The sequence below is a fragment of the Echinops telfairi genome, unplaced genomic scaffold, assembly GCF_000313985.2.
Source record: "Echinops telfairi isolate 266 unplaced genomic scaffold, ASM31398v2 ScPeMD7_7;HRSCAF=31, whole genome shotgun sequence".
Lineage (NCBI taxonomy): Eukaryota > Metazoa > Chordata > Mammalia > Afrosoricida > Tenrecidae > Echinops > Echinops telfairi.
Window position 1 is genome coordinate 23,351,376 of NW_022103904.1, and position 20,262 is coordinate 23,371,637.

Sequence of the window (20,262 nt, forward strand, 5' to 3'; positions counted from 1 at the left end):
GTAATACGAGTGTAACGGTGACTAAAGGGTGTTTTTTCATGTCCTCTATGCTCTAACTACGAAAATATTTGATTTACAAATAAGGAATCCTACTTTGCAGAATTTCATTTATCACGGTAGGGTCTAGAACCGATTAACCGCGATAAACGAGGGTTCACTGTACATCCATTGTGTCAGGCACATTTGTATATGTATTTTTTTAAATGGTAACTTTTACAATGGCAACAAAATATAAGATAATGAAGAATCAATCTAACACGAGTTTTCTGATCAAAATTACAATAAAACTATGAACAAAACAACTTAAGTAAACAAATATAAATACTTTGCACACTCACATCTAGGAAGACTATACAGTACAATAAATTCATGCTAAGTTAACACAGTTTCAATCGAAATATCAAGGTGGCTTTTCATGGACCTGTAAACTATATACAAGAGCAGAGAGTCAGAAATAAGACAGAAAAGAAGGTAGAAAGTCTTTCAGAATTAAAAACTTTCAGAAATTAAGACAGCATTGAACACAGAAGCATTCAGATGAAAGAAAAAAGAAATCTAGTGTGGACACAAACACGTGCCACCTGAGTTTGACAAGAGTTGGTAAAACAAACTAGTAGCTGGAAAATGAATGAGTCATGAAGGATCAAGAACAGTGCTAGAATAACTGGTTATCTGTACACGGAAATACGGGAAATTAAATCCGTTCTTCATAACATACAAATTTATCATTGAAGTTGTAAAGTTTTCTCCTGAAATATTTAATATTTTGATTTTCACGTCTAAGTATTCAACTCAGTATGTTATGAATTGTTATTCTTAAATTAGATATAAAAAGCAAAACTCACAAAGTAAAAGTGATAAATTCAATTACATTAAAATCAGGAACTTCTGTAGTTAAAAGATATCACACAGAAAGTGCAAACATATCATAAATTGAAGACGGAATTTTCAAAACTTAGAAGGAGCTATTGGTCTCTACATATCCAGAATAATAGAAAGAAAGAAAACAAATGTAAGTACTCAAGGAAGAAACCAGTCCAGGAGACTAATAGTCTACACACCATGACCTAACATACCCTGTGACCAGAAGAACTAGACGATGCCCAGCTACTGGTACTTAACTGTCATGATCAGGAACACTTCACAGGGATTCTGATAAAATGGGAGCAAAACGTGGAACAAAACTCAAATTCTTAAAATGTTCAGATTCACAGACAGGCTGAGAATGAACGAATCCCCAAGACTATCGCCCTGAGTTAGCCTTTCAATCTTGAAACAAAAGTATCCCATGAGATGCCTTTTAGCTAAATAACACAAAAGCTCATAAAGTAAACAGTGACATACCGATTCCAAACAGCAGCACCATAACAGTGATGAAGTAGCAAGGAACATAATTTTATGCTGGGGGGGGGGGGGGGTCACCACACCATGAGGACCTGTGTTCAAGGGTGGCAGCATGAGGAAGGTTGAGAACCACTGCTCTAGAGACTCTCCTTGATGGCTTGACAAAGTCAGTGGCCAAGCCAGGCAAGAACTACAAGGGGCTTCTAGGAAAGGAGGGCAGCCTCCAGCCAATAAGAAGCCACGGCTTTCATCCTACAGGTCTAAGAAAAGAAGTCCATCAACAGCCTCTATGCACTTGGTTGCAGGTCCTCCCCAGTCAAGGGTCCAGATGCAAACACAGCCTGGCCCACACTTTGCAGCTTTGTGAGACTCGAAATAATGCCCTGAGCTCCTGACTCACAGACACTGAGAGATGATAAGCATCTATTGTTTCAAGCTAACTGACAGCTAATATAAAAGATCACACAATTCTGAGTAGGTATACTTGTTACTTTCTCGTTTAAAGTAGTTTGGAATGAGGTCTTACAAGGCTTCAACGACTACAATAGAGTCATTTGTGCTGTTGGCTCATTTTTTTTTCTTCAATTTTTAAAAAAATTTATTTTTTTAACATTTTATTAGGGGCTCATACAACTGTTATTGCAATCCATACACACATCAATTGTGTAAAGCGCATTTGTACATCGTTTCTCAAAACATTTTCTCTCCACTTAAACCCCCGACATTAGGTCCTCATTTTTCCCCTCCCTTCCCGCTCCCCCCTCCCTCATGAGCCCTTGATAGTTTATAAATTGGTATTTTGTCTTATCTTGCCCTGTCCGACGTCTCCCTTCACCCACTTTTCGGTTGTCTGTCCTCCAGGGAGGAGGTCACATACAGTTCCTTGTAATCGGTTCCCTCTTTCCTACCCATTCTCCCTTTACCCTCCCTGTTTCACCTCTCACACCACTGGTCCTGTAGGGCTCATCCGTCCTGGATTCTCTGGATTTTCAGTTCCTATCTGTACCAGTGTACATCCTCTGGTCTAGCCAGACTTGCAAGGTCGAATTCGAGTCATGGTAGTGGGAGTGGGAAGGAAACATTTAGGAATTAGAGGAAAGTTGTATTTCTCATGGTTGTTACATCGCACCCTGATTGGCTCATCTCCTCCCCGAGACCCCTCTGCAAGGGGATCTCCAGTGGCCTACAAATGGGCTTTGGATCTCCACTCCACACTCCCCCCATCATTCACTATGGTAAAATTTTTTGTTCTGATGATGCCTTAGACCTGATCCCTTCGACACCTCGTGGTTGCATAGGCTGGTGTGCTTCTTCCATGTGGGCTTTGTTGCTTCTGAGCTTGATGGCCGCTTGATTACCTTCAAGCCTTTAAGACCCCAGACGCTATACTTTTTGATAGCCGGGCACCATCAGCTTTCTTCGCCACATTTGCTTATGCACCCATTTGTCTTCAGTGATCCGTTCGACACCTCATGATCACACAGGTTGATATGTTGTTCCACGTGGGCTTTGTTGCTTCTGAGCTAGATGGCCGCTTGTTTACCTTCAAGCTTTTAAGACCCCAGACGCTATATCTTTTGATAGCCGGGCACTTTCTTCACCACATTTGCTTATTCTCCCGCTTTGTCTTCAGCGGTTGTGTCGGGAAGGTGAGCATCATAGAATGCCAATTTACTAGAACAAAGTATTCTTGCGTTGAGGGAGTACTTGAGTGGAGGCCCAATGTCCTTCTGCTACCTTAATACTAAACCTATAAATGTAGGCTCATAGATCTATTTCCCCATCCTCATATAAATATATTTGCATATGTACATGTCTTTATCTAGACCTCCATAAATGCCCTTTGCCTCCCAGCTCTTTCCTCTATTTCCCTTGATTCTCCTCCTGTCCCACTATCACGCTCAGTCCCCACCAGGATTTCAGCACTTCCTCTTTGTTACGTTTCCCCTTGATCATGCCCTACCAGGTCTCCCACACCCACCTCCCCACCAATTTGGATTTTATCATTCCTGCTTGAGTCATTCGACACAAACAATTGATTTGAAGCTTTAGCTTGACAAAAGCAAACAGACACTAGGCAGAAAGGATAGAAGATAAATCTGAGTATTCATGTAATTTGTAATGTACAATAAATCAGTATTCCACTAAATAACAATTTCTTACTCATATGGACAGCTTACAATGAACAGACGCATAGCCTTTCTTCATAAATAACAAAACTATCACATTCGTCTTTGGGCCTCAAATTCAAGCCAAGATGTTAAGATTATTATATGAGGACCCTTCAAGAGTTCATTTAAAAAAATCCATTATCTTTCCATGCTATTTTTCCACACACCTTTTTAAGCACCCTCATAAATGGGTTTTCATACAATGCCATTATAGCACCTTCAGTCCCCCACGAAATCTACCCCTACTCTCAGTGTTCACAGAGCTTCTTCTTGTTAAAGCAGAACATGGCATGTGCCAGGAAAGACTGTTTAAGCACCACTCAGCATTGCAACCTGCAAAGCTTAAACTGTTAAAACAGGTGGATTAAGCATTCAAGCCAGTAAAAAGCTGACGGCAGAGACTTCCTTCAACTGCCACCCCAACTCTCTATCACTTGGACCACGTTCCTGATTTGCCTGCAGACAGTTGGCTTCTTGTCCTAAAAGCAGCTTCGCATATGGCGAGCAACACTTGCTCTCTGCCGGTGGTGTGCCACCCATCTCCTCTGGCAGGTGCCTGACATACATCCTGGTGCACTAGTATCTTCATCATCCTATGGCCTTCATCATTCGATTCGATGGCTACACCTGGCTTGGCTTCCAGAACCGTTCTGGGGCAGAAACTCTACTTCTGCCCCTTGGCTCAGGGATTTTAGATCCCATCGGACTAGATTTCTGGGTCTTCCTGCCATGCAACAGCTGCCTATCAACTGCTGACTGTGCACGCCTTTGTCTAGAGTCCCAGCTACTGGACGCGCCCATCTTGCTTGGAGATCTGACACTGCCTGGCTCCACAGGGCACCATCTCCGCTCAGCTCCTTCCTCAACCTACACTCCCGCGGAATTTTTACCTTGTAGGAAAAACCACCTGTGAACAAGAAAAGACCTGAAAAATACGAGTTGAATACTAAGCTTGGTTTCCTAAATGCTATTATCTGATCCATTTGATAAATGTTTCCAAAGCAACTCAAGAGGAGATATACGGACTCACTCAAGTGGGCCTTTCTAGAGACAAAATGAATAACATCAATCCCAATGGATCTGAAAATTAAGAAAATCAGAACTTTGAAATAACATGAGTATTTTGCTCCCAGCTCTTACCTGCTGCAAAAACTCAACAGGGCTGTATTTGGGGCCCAGGACAAACATCTTCTTTCCTCTTCGAGCAACCCCACTGAACACTCGAGCAAAGGCAATGAAAGACTCCGGGTCATTTTCTTCTTCCTGGGACACAGCTTTAGGGCTCATACTCTTCTCCGCCTGCTGTTCATCACCTGCTGGAAACACAGGGTAATGAGTGCCCAGAACGCTCCTTTCAATCCAGTAACTGCTTGGCAATAGAGGGAAGGGCAAATCTATTCTATCTGGGCCAGCTTCAGGAGAGAAACACCAAGAAGTCTAAGCGTTACCATAAAGGCTACATTCCACAGAGCTAACGGTTGAGTCTCCCAGAGCAAGCAAACTGTCAACCACCTCACACCAAAGTCTATTGACGAGAGCTCTACCTTGTGGCTCTTCTTCTTTGGGGCTTGTTTCAGGGGCACTCCCATTGCGGGCGAGCTCCGCGGGTGCCTGCCCCTGTGCCATGGCCAGTTTCTCCGCATGCCTTTGTCTCGCGCGCTCATGCCGCTGCGAAATTTCTTCCTGAGAGAGAGGCCTACAGGATATCAAAGACACGTTAACATGTGGCAGCATCAAGAACGTCTCAGTTGTTCAGGCTGGAAAGAGGAGGGGCTTCTCCAAGTTCCCGCCTAGCAGTCTTTCTATGAGAAGGCTCTGTGCCCAGCTTTCCTGAGTGTGGTAGTGGGCATGCAAGACCACCCGATGTCCCCCAGGGGAGCTATGCAGAATAGCACGATACTCTTTGTGATCCAGTCAAAGATGTAAGGGCTCCAAACCCCTCTCTGAGAAACAAGCACGAAGGCCTCCAGACGAGTTATAGGCTTTCCCTCGCGCCTGAGAGGTTTCTTCAGAGAGCTGGAGAGTGAAAATAAGGGTTCAAGGTTGGGTCAGATTGAGATTATCATCATAGGGCGAAGACCCAGGAAGGACTACTGTAGAAAAGGGAGTGTGTGAGTGGGTTTGTATGAGGGGAGCGTCACAAAGTTTGTGGGGAAAGCCCATTATCGTAGAACACTGCTTTCCCACAAACTTTCTGGAGGTCCCACGTATGTTTGCTAGTGGTTGGGAGGGACTAAGAGGGGCAGGGAGTGATCCAGATGTTCTTCCTGAAGAGTTAACCCTCATGTCTGCCAGGCCAGAGAAGACCATAGGGGGAGCACTCTGCTGAATAGAAATGAGCGGTCTCTTTAGGAGTTTGGGCTTGGGAGGCTAATCCCCAGAATGTGGTTTTTCATGAGACGCCACCTGCACGCTCAACTTCAACACAAGTAAGTGCAAGACCAATCCTGCCCTAAAGTCAAGACCCCTGAGTTCCTTCAGCCCCACACCCTGGAGCTGAGCGTTAAGACAATTACGATAGCGCTGGGATCCCAGCTTTATGTTCTAGCCTCCGGAAGCCAGGCCCCTCCATTTGGTCCTAACACTTTATGCCATTGTATGCTGTCGTTCCTCGGCTTTGACATTAAGATGACTACTTTTCTCCAGTCTCTGGCTTGGGACCTGGCTGATGATCTCATCTCCCACCTTGCTATGCCATTTCCCTGTCCTCTCTCCTGAAACACACAAAATAAACACACAGCTCAGGCATTCCGAATGTGTAGTGTTTACCTGCCTTCAGTACCTTTACATACTCGTGGAGTGCCCAATGCCAAGTGCCCTCAGACCTCTTCCTTTTCTCATGTGGGCTACCTGGAGGGTGACTCTCTAACTCCCTGTCTGCCCCCTGCTACATTCTTCAGGCACCTCCCTAAAGAGGCAACACTTCTCAGCACGACTGGACACGAGTTTCCCTCCCTTCACACCTGCCTCTCAGAACGGAGGAGTTCAGTTCTGAGTGTTTGTTCCTTCCAGGCAGACCCACGTGCACTGTCGATGACAAGGCTATGCTACAAGCTATGAAAACCTGAGAGAACAGTTCTTGAGACTGTCACTAGGCAATCAAAGCTGCAGGCACTGGACGGACCGAGTCTCACTACAAGAGACTGTAAGCTCCAAATGTTAGGAGGCCTTTCAAATGCTGGATGAAAGCGTTCACTTGCAATCTCTAGCCATGGCCATTGTTCTGAGCTCTGAAGCAGAAATCAAGAGAGCTTATCACTATGATCCAGGCATTGGGTTCATCCCTTTACATACTCGAGTATTCCAGCACTTCCTTATCACAACAATGAAAAGGTAAATATTATCAACCTTCATTTACAGATGAAAGCAAACAAATAAACAAACAAACTGGGGCTTAGAAAATTTAAGTAACTTGGCCCGTCACACAGACAATTCCAAAGTCACACAGAGAGCCAAGATTCAAGTATAGATCTATCAGACTCCAAACCCCATGCTCAATCATGGCCAGGCTTAGGTCTCCCATTCAGAAGGGATTGGAAGGCATGAAACTACCTTCTTAATTAAATGATTCCATTTTAGCTTTGATTTTAAAAGAGGCATATTTGCTCACCTCCTATATTAAATATCCATTCTGCTTAAGTCTGTAACAGATGGTCTGGAATAAATATAGGATTCTGCTCATTAGCATAAAATGTGCAGGGTTCCTGTCTATTTATGCATTTTTCCACCTAGCCAGTAAGCACCTATCATGTGCCAGGGACTGTCGTAGACACTGGGGGTGGGGGCAAGAAGCTCAGTGAGGAACAAAATAGACAAAAGAAATCAGCAAGGATTTATATGAAATTCTCACCATGTACTCAATATTTGCTTAGGACCAAGAAGAATGTATGTGCAAGATATCAGGGCTCTACTAACTAAGCAAACAGCGTTGGGTCGGGAGTTATTTCGTCTGTGGCTAGACTAATAATACTTCCTAAAAGGGCTGTAGTTACCAATGTTAGGGATAAAGGAGACCTGAAGTGAGAATGCCTGGAGTTTCGAAATGTGGACCAGAGAGATGCAGTTGGAGGTTAGAGGAAAGGCAGCAGGCACACTCCCCGTCCAGCCCGAGGCCTCCAAGCAGGATGCCTGCGCTCTGGGCAGTGTGAGGATGGCCACGGGGCAGACCAGCACCACGTATGGCAAAGAGCCACGGCTGTCTGGGTAACCACACTACCAGGTAGCTAAGATAGTGGGAAGCAGGCGGCCAAGAAGACAATGGCATCCGTTTAGAGGACTCGCCTTGTTACTTGAAAGAGCTGGGTCTTGAGGAGGAAGCAAGAGCAAAAACTAGACTCAGGAATTCAGGGGCAGAGGCCACGTTTAGAAACTCCAAGTAGACTGCTAATTAACAAAACGTATTACCAGGCAAAAATTCAATGAAAATGTCTGAAAGATAAGCAGTGAAAACGAATCAAAGCAAAGGGCTAGACTTTTAAAAAGCAGGTGAGCTAAATGGCTGGCTGCCTTGAAATTGAAAAGCCACTCAGGATGACCGAGGCCAGGGGCCCGCTCAGAAGCTGTGGCAACCATTTCCACCAGAGAGCGTTGGAACTGGCAGTGGGGGAGGCAGAGGGGACACAAATGGTGTTGAAGAAAGGGACTCCCCAAGCCTCTGGAAACCTGAGATATAATCCACCACTGCTGCCAACACACACACACACACACACACACACTTTTGCACAGGTACAATCCACACAGAGAGCAGTGGGAATGCTCACTCATCAGTCTCCACGGGAGTGGGCAGAATTAGATGAGAGTGTGCCGGCTTCAATTAGAGCACGCCTGACAAGCTGCCCTGCCACTGCACGCATCACCAGTCTACTGGGTACAGTTATCAGTCCCCAACTTTTATGGGTGCAAATCAGTAGTCCTAGAGCTGAATCCAGCATCTTTCTCCTGTACAAGCCTCACACAAGACTATGACAGGACAGCTCACCTGCTGCCCTGCGGTTATTCGGGATGGACTCTGCCTTGGGAAGGGAAAGCATTATCTCTGGTCTCCAGTGCACACTCCCCCAACATGCAATTTGCTTGGCCCTGTCCACCTTCCCCTTTAGCCTTACCTGGGCTTATTCTGAGGTAAAGCCTTAGCATCAACTGCAAACATTTTGGAAACAAAGATAATAACTGGAGCTGTGTCTTCACTTCCACATTTCATAAAAGCTAGACAAAAAGGAAGTAAAAATGTCACTTTCCCCACCATGATATGAAAAGGCTTAATTTTTCTGGAAAACAACTAAGATGTACAGAATATAGCATTTATCTAAATATACACACTAACCACCCACAATATGCCTCATTAAATTCGTCCCTCATCTAGCAAAGAGAGAACCAAGGGAAGTTACCAAGGGCCAACAGTCACCAAAGGAGTGTGTTAGTAATATACAATCAACAGGGTCTCCATTCTCACGCAAAAAGAGGCGAATCATGTATTCATCCTAGTGACAAAACCCCTCAGCAATAAATTAAGGTTCAATACCAAAGGATGCTCATTCTCCCTAAATTTATATATTTTAGCACAATTTCATGTCAATATTGCCTTTCCCACCCTACTACCATATACTGTATTGGAGGCAGAGTATTCGTCTTTTTTTTCTTTAAAAACCCCATACTAACATAATTTCTAGATTAACATTAAAATTCAAACAAATGATTTTTTTTTTTAAACCACTGGAAGTAAGAAACACATATCAGAAGTCTTGCCAGGGGAACTTCTGAAAGGCTTTGAGGGGCGGGAACATGCCCTGACTTACACTTTAAAGGATCGCCTGGCTGCACTGGTGGGAGGGAGGTGAGTTATAAGGCTGTTACAATCTAGGCAGGAGAGGATGGCCTAGGGAAGCAGAAGTAGAGATGACGAGAAGTAGCTGAATTTCAGAGAAGAATGGGCTCTGCAGAGAGTGGAGTCAAGGACAGCGTCAACAAAAGAATGGGTGCACATGCTGCTGAGAGTCAGGGACAGGCAGTAGGTCTGGGACATGTTGTCTCAGATGCTCTCCAAACAGCCAAGTAGAGTGAGAGTCTGAAGTTGGACACGAGTCTGGAGCCCAGGGAGTCAACCTGGGTTGGAGACACCAATTTGGGAATGACAAGAATGGAACTGTTATTCTAAGTCCAGGTAGGATCCCCACGAGAAGAATTGCAGACAGAAAAGAGCTGAGATGGCCTAAAGTTAAGACGTCAGGAAGATGGAGCGGAACCAGCAAAAGACTCAGAAGTAACCAGTGAAGGCGCACAGAGAAGAGCGGGAGCCCGGGAGTGGGCATGGGAGGCAGAGACAGTGTTTCAAGGAGGACGGAGTGACCTGATGAGTTCAGCGCTAGCCCACGTCAGAGGAGACTGGGAGCGATCCTCACATTCCCGTCTGAGTCGATGCTGACCGTAACAGCAGCAGGGGAATGGTTTCCAGGATGGAGGCAAAGCAACAGAACTGGAGGAAAAGAATGGAAGACAGCATGCTTGTACACATGGATTACCTGGTGCCTTTGAACCTGGGATGGAAGCTTCCCCTCTCAGGGGGAGTGTGTGTACAGAGATTCGAGGGAATAGTATACCCCCTGGAACTAGATTCCACAGTCTCTACGGCCCTAGCCATGGTGACGAGGGAGCGGGGCATGAAATAAATTCCTGGCTGGTTATGAGAATGGAATATGGCATGATTATGAAATGAGAAAGGAGAGGCTGTAGGGTTTTCTGGTTCCCACCCACTGGCTGCAGTAAACAATTAGTTAGTAAAAGCGAAACTCTGAAAAAATGGTCATTTGTGAAACTAGCTATTTAACAAACTGAACCGTCTAGCAAATTGGCATTCAACATATCAGCCAAGCACATCCTGGACCTAGGACAATTAACAATATGATACTTGCTGACAGGAAACATGTGGATCTCTGCCTCACCTGCTTTCAGTGCCTGCGTTTCCGGAGGAAGAGAGTCAAACGCTTGTGATCCCGTGCACATTAGCTTCTCCACTCTCTCGGCTGTAATGTCAAGGGGACTAGGAAGTTTCTGGCACACCATAGCTGAAGTCTGCTGTTAAGGACTCAAAACTCTGGGCTCGGGTCCTCCACAGAGGCAAGGATCTACCACATGCACTAAATACTGAGGTAACAACATTGGTCTTTATAGAAAATGCCTGGGCTCTATAGCAATATTATGTTATGTGCCATAGCAGAAAATTTCAAGAAGTTCATGGACTTTCTAAAGCCCAGAAAAGATCCTCAAGATCAATAGTCCAACAATGCGCAGAGTAAGTGAGGATCATAGCACATAAAGGTTGGCTACCTTGACCCTGACGTTCAAAAGATGGCTCATGTGGCTTTAGTCTATAAAACGACAGGAACCACCCAGCCACTCGCTACGACACCAACAGGTCCATAATCATAGCCAGGATCCCCAGGGTGCCTGTGTCTACTACCGCTTTGGGCTGAGGGCCCCGCTATATCACTCTCCCCAGACATTGCACCTCCAACCCAAATGTGTGGTGTGGGCACTGCTGCACACACACAATTCAATAAGGAGATTTAGAATCCACATCTACAATATCACTTTAGTCAAGATAAAGCGCTTCAAATCAATCCATTTGAGGATCACCAACACAACAGGATATATTAAAGAAACAAGGTACTAAAATGAAATTGTGATCCAACACAAATATATCTACATTATCTACTTACACATTTTCCAAAAGTTTTGTTACATAATTACTACACAAAAGTAAAATAGAATTATCTTTTAAAAACCATTCCATAGCATTAATATGAACACTGACTGGTATTAGCATGTTAATTTTTAAAGTACTAACTACAATTTCAGGACAGAACATTAAATCAGCACCAAAGACTGACTTTGGATAGGTATGCATTACTTCCAGAGGATGTCCTGGTGCCAAACCTACATTTCCCCCTGTGCTTTATTAAAATGATTTCACTAAAAACCATGAAAAGAAAGGATACCAAGAACAGCCTGAGATATGGGGAGCCACTGACTGCAAATGGCATTGATCTGAACTTTAGGATCTGAATGACGTGCCTCTCGGGCTCCAATTTTTAATCCTAAAGAAGTCACTATTTTATCAATTTTTTCTTTGTCTCTGTAAGTAAACACGTAAGATTAAAAAACAAACATCACAAAGAGTTATGAGGACAGTAACTACATATTATTTGACTCGTCTAGTTTTATATTACTTTCCTATTAAAAAATTAAAAAACTGGAAAGAGCTCCTGCCTAAGTAGAAGGCATTCAACTTAGACTCTCATATTCCTCTTCCAATATACTTTCAAGTGAACTTTTCCTTTAAAACTTCCCATGAAGCACCATTCTACACTTCTCTGACCAAACACTGCCAACTGTTTAAGCAGTTTTACAAAGAGATGCCAAAAAGTCATTCTCTTCTTTCTAGAATAACTCAGAATTCACAAAGTAAATTTAAAAGTAAAGGCAAGCTTTCATTTCCACTTACCCTTGGCAAGTTATTCCTCCAGTTCCCCCTCTAGGGTTCTAGATAGCAAGTACCTCTTCTGAGACGGTTGCCTTTTTCTCTTTTTAAAGTGCATTTTTTTTAAAAACAAAGGCTAACATTTCTTTCCATTCTCTCCTCTCTTTTCCTCAGCATGCTATAAAATATTGCTGCTCTGTCCCTCCTCTTACCTTTCACTTGGGTTAAACATATCCCTTTACTTTTGCTTCCAAACCCTGTAAGCATCTCATCTCACAAAGGCTCTGCTCATGTTCTCAGACGGCCTCAGCTCCCTGACGTGTGCTTCATCAGAATGGAAAGTAATGTAAATCACATCACACAGAGACCCAAACACAAACGACTTTATAACCGTCTTACTTTTTCAAGACGGCATCATACAAGCTCCATATATTTTCCAGGATCAACTGTACAAATAAAGGTTTCTTTCCTTTGGCCTGTACAAAAGAACATTTAAAAGGTATTTTAGATATTCATTCTGGATAGCTCTTATTATTGATGCTTAATTTTTACTTGGAAATACTTATTCAGTAGTAAATCGGAGAAAAGTTTTAGCAATACACTCAACAGTCAAGGACCCATAACCGATAATGATCCACTGTCCCATCTTCTGATAGTCAGGGCCCTGCAAACAATGAGACCATTTGGAAGTCATGACTTGGCAGCAGCACATCAAGAACACCCTGCTGAACTGTAAAACAGAGGTGGCTAAAACGTCCTGGGGAGCTCATCCTATAGTAAGAGGAAATGCATATGCCCTTAAACATATGGAAAAAATGTTTATTTTGAAGAAAAGGTGAATTCAAAGGAAAATTAAAAAGCTTATCAATTTCTTTGAACACACTATACAGGATGGATACTGAGAGGAATATAAGTGGCTACTTCCTTTCTGTAGGGCTACTGGCAATAGGCATCAACCAAAACCCAACTCACTGCCATTGAGTCAAGTCCAACTCACAGCGACCCCATAGGACAGGGGAGAACCACCCCTGTGCGTTTCTGAGACTGACTAGAGAGCCTCCTCTTTCTCCAGAGGAGGAGTTGGTGGTTTCAAACTGCTGACCTTAAGGTTAGTATCTCAATGTGTGAGCATGCTGAAGCAATGGGTGTCAGTAGATGAAAAGCCACTACCTTTGATGTCTGGTTAAAAACGAAAGACACCGCGACGATGGATAAAAGCTTATACACAAAGAGGTATGTTGTAACCGCTTTGCTGACAATACAGTACATTTGGGGGGTGGGGGTGGCCAACTATGTTGACTCTTAAGCCAAAGACACATAAATGATATCATCACAAAGAGATCACAGGAGCTTTATTATGTGACAGGATCTGTTCTGAAGACTACATTGATCAATCGCATGGCTATCACAGCCATCTACAACACAGTCCTTTTTCTTGAAGAGAAAACTGAGACAAAACGCAGTTGGTCTATATTCACGCCAAGATTCAGATAGAGAGCAAGGCTCTCACTCCTTGGCCACCAACTTTATAACACGGGCTCCTCTGAGTCAGAACTGACTCAATAGCCAGTTAAGTCTTGTTTTGTTTTTTTGGCTCCTTTTTAAAGACGCTATTTATAAAAAGCTTTTAAGGACAAGGGAAGATGATGTTAACTAAAGGACGTATATAGTTACGTGAAAAGAATAATAAAATTAAAACTAAACAGTAGCCGAGTTGGCTTCTTATTATTATTTTCTTTCCTCCGACTTTGGAATATAGGTAACTAACTTAAAAGAGCATGCCTCACAAAATGAAAGTAAATTCATAAAGTCATGAATTTTACATTAAAAACCAAAAGTTTAAAGCAGTGTTTCCCAAAGTGGGCAATATAACCCCCAGGGGGGCGGGAGGTGGGGGAGGATACAGGAACAATCCAGGAGTCTGAAAAAACAGACATGTACACTTTATTCTGGATTATAGAACAGAAATGTTTCATTACCAGAGGGGCACTGAGTAATTTTTTCCCCTGAAAATGGGGTGGTAGGTCAAATGCGTTTGGTAACCCAAGCTCACTGAGGTTCTATGACCCTGTCTGCAGAGGGATGGGGGCGCCCCTGCCTCTCCCACCCACCCACACCGCAGGGTCACTGTAGGCAGTGAGATAAGGCCTATGCGGAGACCAGTAATAGTGTGGCCCATGCAATCATGTCCTGAGGAGATGGTTCATTATGGTGAGGAGGACACAAAAATGTACCATCCAAGCTACGCATCTTCACATGTCCAGGTTCTGAAAATTCTCTCTTCTAGTAAAAAAAGGAGTAAATATTTAAAATGACAGTAAATGTCATCCTTTGCTCCTTAGACTTAACGGGGCTAAGAAACCGATTCACTCAATGCTTACACATAAGACTTAGGAGCCTTCGCCAAATACGTACAGTTAAAAAGAACTGCTCACGAACACTCCAGCACCCGTTCAAGCAGGGGTACGTCTACTAATGGGGTCACAGAAAGAGCAGGGAAAGCACAGGACCAAAATCAAAAGGGACATTGTCCCATTACCTGACCCACCTTCACGATCTTCTTAGCCTTCATATTTATATAATAATCTCCCCACAGAGTTTTCAAAAGAACTTCCTTTTTGATGCCAATTTTTTTACTGTAGATTTTGGCAAAGTGCTCAATTCTGAAAGAAAATCAAGTTGTTAATAACAGCAAAGTAATGCTATAGGGGGTACGCCAGGAGCCTGCGTGTTTCTGTGCCAGGTACCCCACATGCATGACCCACCAGTGCGTTCAACTCTCCGACGAGGTAAAATTAACTCAGTGCCATCAAGTAGATTCTGACTCAGAGCGACCCCACAGGACAGGGTAGAACTGCCCCGGTGAGCTCCTGAGACTATCACTCTTTATGAGAGTAGAAAGCCTCATCCTTCTCCCACGGAGCAGCTTGTAGTTTGGAACCAACTGCTGACCTTGTGGTTAGCACCCTAACGTGTAACTCACTTATTCCTCTACTTCGCAGAAAAAGAAGATGAAGCACTGAGCTAATCCACAGCCAAGGAAGAAACAAGATAGAGATTCAAACCCGGCCTGGCTCCAATTTCCATGTGGTTATGCAGTATTCTCTCCACTCATAAAGTCAGAATACATGCTACAGCTCCAGTCCTTGATCCTGCATTTGTACAACGAAGCTAGGGGGGCAAAAGCCAAGGAAATGCCTGTCACAGCTATGCCAACACTAAACCTTTGTTTGAATCCTTCCCTGCCAGGTACAAAACAAACTCCCGTGTCAGGGCCTACCAAAAATGATTGTTAGCATCCCGGAGTCAATGGGGAAAAGACACACACTTTCTCGAAGCACATCGGCCTGCAGAGAAAGCAGCTAATACCGGGATGCTCTGCTGCAAAGCCCAGGCACAGTACAGAATCACTTGACAGATGAGAAAGAACAAACGCACACAAACTCACTGCCACCGAGTAGATAACGGCTCAGCAACCCTAGGACAGGGAAGGAGATGCCTTCCCCAGCGTCAACTGCAACTCAGGGCAGCCAGCTGGCCGTCTCTCCTGATACTGGCAGCCTGATGGGAGGTGCCAGAGGAGACTAGGAAGCTGGAGGAGCAGAGGCCAATGAGGACATTACGTTAAGAACAAGAAATGCAAAGTGCATCAGATAATAGCTCAGAAACAAAAGCAGACTAGAAATGACGGGATAAATACCCAGTGTCTTCTCTCACAAAAGGCCAAGGGAACAAAATATTCCCAATTAGAAATGAAAACCCAAATGAAACAAGGGGCTCCAAACAGTCCATGAAGTAGCTTTCAAGTCCATTTCCCCGGCTCTCTGAAGCTCCCTCACATAGGTTACAGGCGCAGACATCCCACAGCTGGCCTCCAGGGTCCACTACTTTCTACACTGGCCTGTTGTCGTAATCTTGATTTCCCACTTGAATCAATAATTATTTAGTTATTTATCAACATTAGAAAGTTGGAGGTTTAAATTTGTTTTTCAAATTTTCAGATGGCTTTTATTTAACACACATTACCATATAGTTCTGAGTCGTGTTTAGAGGAGAAAACTGTTCTTTCTCTTCATAACACCTCACTTCAGCCCGCAGACCTGAAGCCGTCTGCGGCTTTTCCAACACAGGGGCTGGGAATGGCACACATTCACCTGGGAGAGTTCCTTTGCCGCAACAAGGGAGAGGGGTTCTGGGTCTGGTTCCCAGAGCAGGAAGAGGGGCCGACTCCTTCCTGGCTTCCTGCGGTGACGCACACTAAGAGCAAAGCAGTCTTCTTTCCCACTGCAAGTCAGGAGGCTGCTGCCTTTCTCTGCCTTTCCATTTGCCCAGGCCTGATTTTGCCAGGCAGCCTACGATCCTACTCACAGCTGGGTAAGGAGCCTCCACCTCTAACCTGCAGATCCAAATCAGGACCCACAGCCAGGTGCTAGGGTTACATTTGGAGGGAAGCACTGGCAGTGGCCTGCAGCCCAAGCACATTCTCCACCCACACCTGACCAGGGAGCCTGTGTTGGGGAATGACGCCCTTTGGGGTCTCACTGAATCTGGTCTCCATGCCAGCAACCTGAGTAGAGGGCTCAAATGAGAGATGGTGGCTAATAAGCACATTAGACTGCCAACATTTTCACATAGAACTTTGGGATTTTGCCTACCAGCAGACCAATTTTTATATGCTGGCACTTAAAATAAATTCCATTGTTATATACTTAATACGCTCATATGATGTAGGTGTCTGTGTACTTGACCTATGAACATTCTGAGAGTGAGATGCTAAATTCCTCCACAAACTATGTGCCTGACACCTCTTGATATCTACTTATGGTTAGTTCTACTTTTGTCTCGTACTTTTTTGATGATTGGTATGTAAAGCTTACCTTTTTACCGCTGAAATCTGTCAGCTATCAATATAAACTGATCTTTATACCTAATACAATCATCACTAATTCCACCTTGAAGTTCATATTGCCAAATCTACTTTAACACATCTGACCTAAGTTTGGGTGTGTAGCTTCCCTCCAATGGGCTTCATGTTCATTTCTTTTAGGCAAATAACTAGATTTTTTTTTTAATGAAATGTCTTTCTTTTAAAATATGCTATCTCCTTAAGAGGAGATTTCATACATTTATCACCTTATTAAACTGTGAGGTCGGTCTCTAGAGCACTCTCTGCTCATGTTTCCAGAACTGTTTTACACTTACACTTAGTCAAAAGGCCCAGAAGCAATTAGGGTTTTTTGAAAGGCTGATTTGTGCTATTTAGACTTTGTTATATTTTCTTTATCTTGCAATGGTATATGTGATAAATATCCTGTGTTTAATTCTCTAAGTGTTAAACTTGAAGATTTCCATAAACACTTTTATCAAAGCCACCAATTCTAAAAAATGTAGCTCATTTGCTTAGCCCACTTCTAGTCTACCACTTATTCATATACGCATACTCATACATGCACAAAATCTTTCAACAACCTTGATTTTTATCCTGTTCATTCTTTTAGATCCTCCAATTATCACAAAATGTGCTTACTGATATCAATGTTTGCCCATTACTGCTTAGTGATTTATTCACGCTTATCATGGGTGGCTTATAATTTTCACTGCCTGTTTTGAGCACAACTTCTCCATTACTGAATTGTTTTAATCCATTTCCTCTTCATCTGAAGGTAACTTTAAGCATGAGCCTCAGAAAAGACCCACAAAGCACATTTCCTAAGACTTTACTGACTACCTTATCTTTTGCCTAGCCGCCACGAGGACAACTCAGCCAAGTCGGAAACTGCTGGGCCTGTCTGTTAACCCAAAGAGTCTCAGTTAGTGGTGCACAAAGACAAACACAGTTCTTACGAAGCATTTTTCACTGTCTCTCTCTTTTTGTGCCTACACATGAAGGTTGGGCCGTAGTTCTACTGACCTAAAACAGGAATTTGAATCTGGCTGCCACTCACCCGTCAACATGTGTCCGCTCTGCAGAGATGTGCCTGCACTAACATCTACCACAGGACCGACATGAGCATGCACAGTCACACGTCCTCCCACCCCGCTCTGGGAGAGTGACAGCAGCACCTTCCCGACCCGGACGTGTACTCAGTTCCCAGCTTCCAGGACACAGACAGATGCAGTGTTCCAGTCCCTGAGGGATCAGGGACACGAACAGCAAAGTCCTTCCCATTCCCACTTGGGCTTTAGGCCCAGCACACATCTTCCCATGCAGTCAGCTATCAATGTGCTGAGAAAAAGGGCTAGCAGGTTTCTAAATGGACATGCTCGCTCACTGCAATGGAGAGCTTCTAAAAGTGTCCAAAAGCATGAGAGATACGGAAACCACAGTTATTCTATCCACTCAAGCCTCTCCCTATTTCTCCTGTTCACAATGAACATCCTCTAAGGTGAGAGTTTGAGGAGCATTGGTGGAGAACGTGAACACAGTTCCGGAAGTCATTAGAAGAAAAGGACAAGCTCCCCACCTGGTGGCTCCCTAGCAGAATGCTCCCCAACGATGACATCAACGGACAAACTTTGTTCTAGACTCAAAGACTCACTATGACAATGATGAAAAGAAAGGCTACAGGATGAGAGGAAATACAGCTCCCACTGACAGTCACTGGTGTGTGCGTGCGTGCACCTCAACATTCAACAGGGACAAATAATCAGACAGGAAGTGAACAAAACCTGGACAGACATGCCACCCGTGTGCACGACAGCAAATTAGCACATGGCAAAAACACACTAAGGAAATGTCAATTAAAAGCGTAACGAGATATGGCTATATACCTAAATAAAAAACAGTGACAACAGTAAGGATGCTGAGAAACTGGCCCACCGTTGCACTGGTGGTGGGAACGCGAAGGAATGCGGCAATCCTGGAAAACAGTGTGGCGGGGTCTTTCTAAGCAACCAACCACCACACAGCGCCAGGTGCACTCCTGGACATTTCTCTCAGAGAAATGCACACACACACCCCAACCCTGCTCATTTACTTATAATAGCCAAGAATTGGAATCAATAAGTGAATGGTGGTCATTCACAACATGAAATAATACACAATAATCAAAAGGAACAAACTACTGACAAATGCAACAATTTACACAAATCTCTGGAGAATTAGGCAAAGTGGTATAAGCCAATCCCAAAGGGTTACACACCGTATGACTCCATTTATAGACTATTCTTGAAATGACAGAATGATGGCGGCCAGATGGGTGGCTGCCAGCTATTAAATGGGTGGGGATGGGGTAGAGAAGAACAAGGGTAACTACAAAAGACCACCAACTTGTGGCAACGGAAATATGTTGTACCTCTACAGTATCATGGGCGTAGTCATTGGACTACAGTTTTACAAGGCAGTATCATTGTGGGGAAGTGTATAAAGGATTCAGTGTCTTTCCCTGGATTATTATCACTGCATGTCAATCAATCAATATTTCAAATCTTAAAGCTTAACATAAAATGTCCATTTCTGTAAACCCCAGAGAGATTTAATTAGACTCAACAAGACTTACCCGAAGCCCCACCCATCTATTGCACTTGTAAACACCACATTCCCCTGATCTGGAGAGAAGTACAGGTGCGAATCGTCTGTGTCCTCCAAGCCAGTGCTCCAATCATACACCTGCTCTCCTTGTTCAGAACTGGGATTCATTTTGGCCTCAGTCTCTCTCTCTGCTCTTTCTTCTAGGACTTTAGAAGTAAAAAGTGTTCCTGTGAGTGCATTAATCTAGGAGAGATGAAGAAATGGCAGAATGTCATTCAGATGCTTAGCACAAACATGGTAGGAGACACATGGACTAGCCTTTTAATCATCAACGACAATTTGCGCTCATTATTAAGTGCACATGGATGGAGTTAACATTTACAGTCAATGATTAACTTTTAGCTACATGCTATCAACTCATTCTTCCTAAATCCAGTAAAACTAAATTATGGGCTGTGAAAGGTCACTTTGTAATTATTATTATTAGTAATATGTCAAATCCTTACCTTGTATTTCAGTACGAGACCATGGTGTCATTAGGAATCCTATTTTCTAACCCTCCTTATTCTGGTTTGTAACTTTAGTCACCTCCCTCTTTCATTTCTCACATCGGCTGTTTGAAACTGTCAACATTCTTCAGGCCGCCTTTTCGGCCTCTAACCCCCAACCTCTAACAATCCACATGGAACCCGTACAACAAAGGAGAACTGCCCCTTTGGGTTTCCAAAGCTGTCATTTACAGGAGCAGGCACCTCTTTCTCCCATAGAACTGCTGGCTTTAAATGACCAACCTTTCAGTT

At 43.8% G+C, this 20,262-nt stretch overlaps 1 protein-coding gene across 2 annotated transcripts in view; it reads right to left on the reverse strand.

Annotated features, from left to right (window-relative positions):
- The window catches only part of EFL1 (elongation factor like GTPase 1), a 157,955-nt gene that overhangs the window by 109,721 nt on the left and 27,972 nt on the right, over positions 1-20,262 (reverse strand). The window contains exons 6-13 of one of the 2 annotated variants that reach the window (XM_045286370.1): positions 19,491-19,705; positions 14,540-14,654; positions 12,391-12,467; positions 11,510-11,646; positions 10,454-10,576; positions 8,621-8,720; positions 5,060-5,211; positions 4,656-4,831 (exon numbers count right to left, since the gene is read on the reverse strand). In XM_045286370.1, coding sequence (XP_045142305.1) covers positions 4,656-4,831; positions 5,060-5,211; positions 8,621-8,720; positions 10,454-10,576; positions 11,510-11,646; positions 12,391-12,467; positions 14,540-14,654; positions 19,491-19,705 — 1,095 coding nt within the window. The remainder of the gene's footprint in view (positions 1-4,655; positions 4,832-5,059; positions 5,212-8,620; positions 8,721-10,453; positions 10,577-11,509; positions 11,647-12,390; positions 12,468-14,539; positions 14,655-19,490; positions 19,706-20,262) is intronic. The other variant, XM_045286369.1, reaches the window with a different exon arrangement.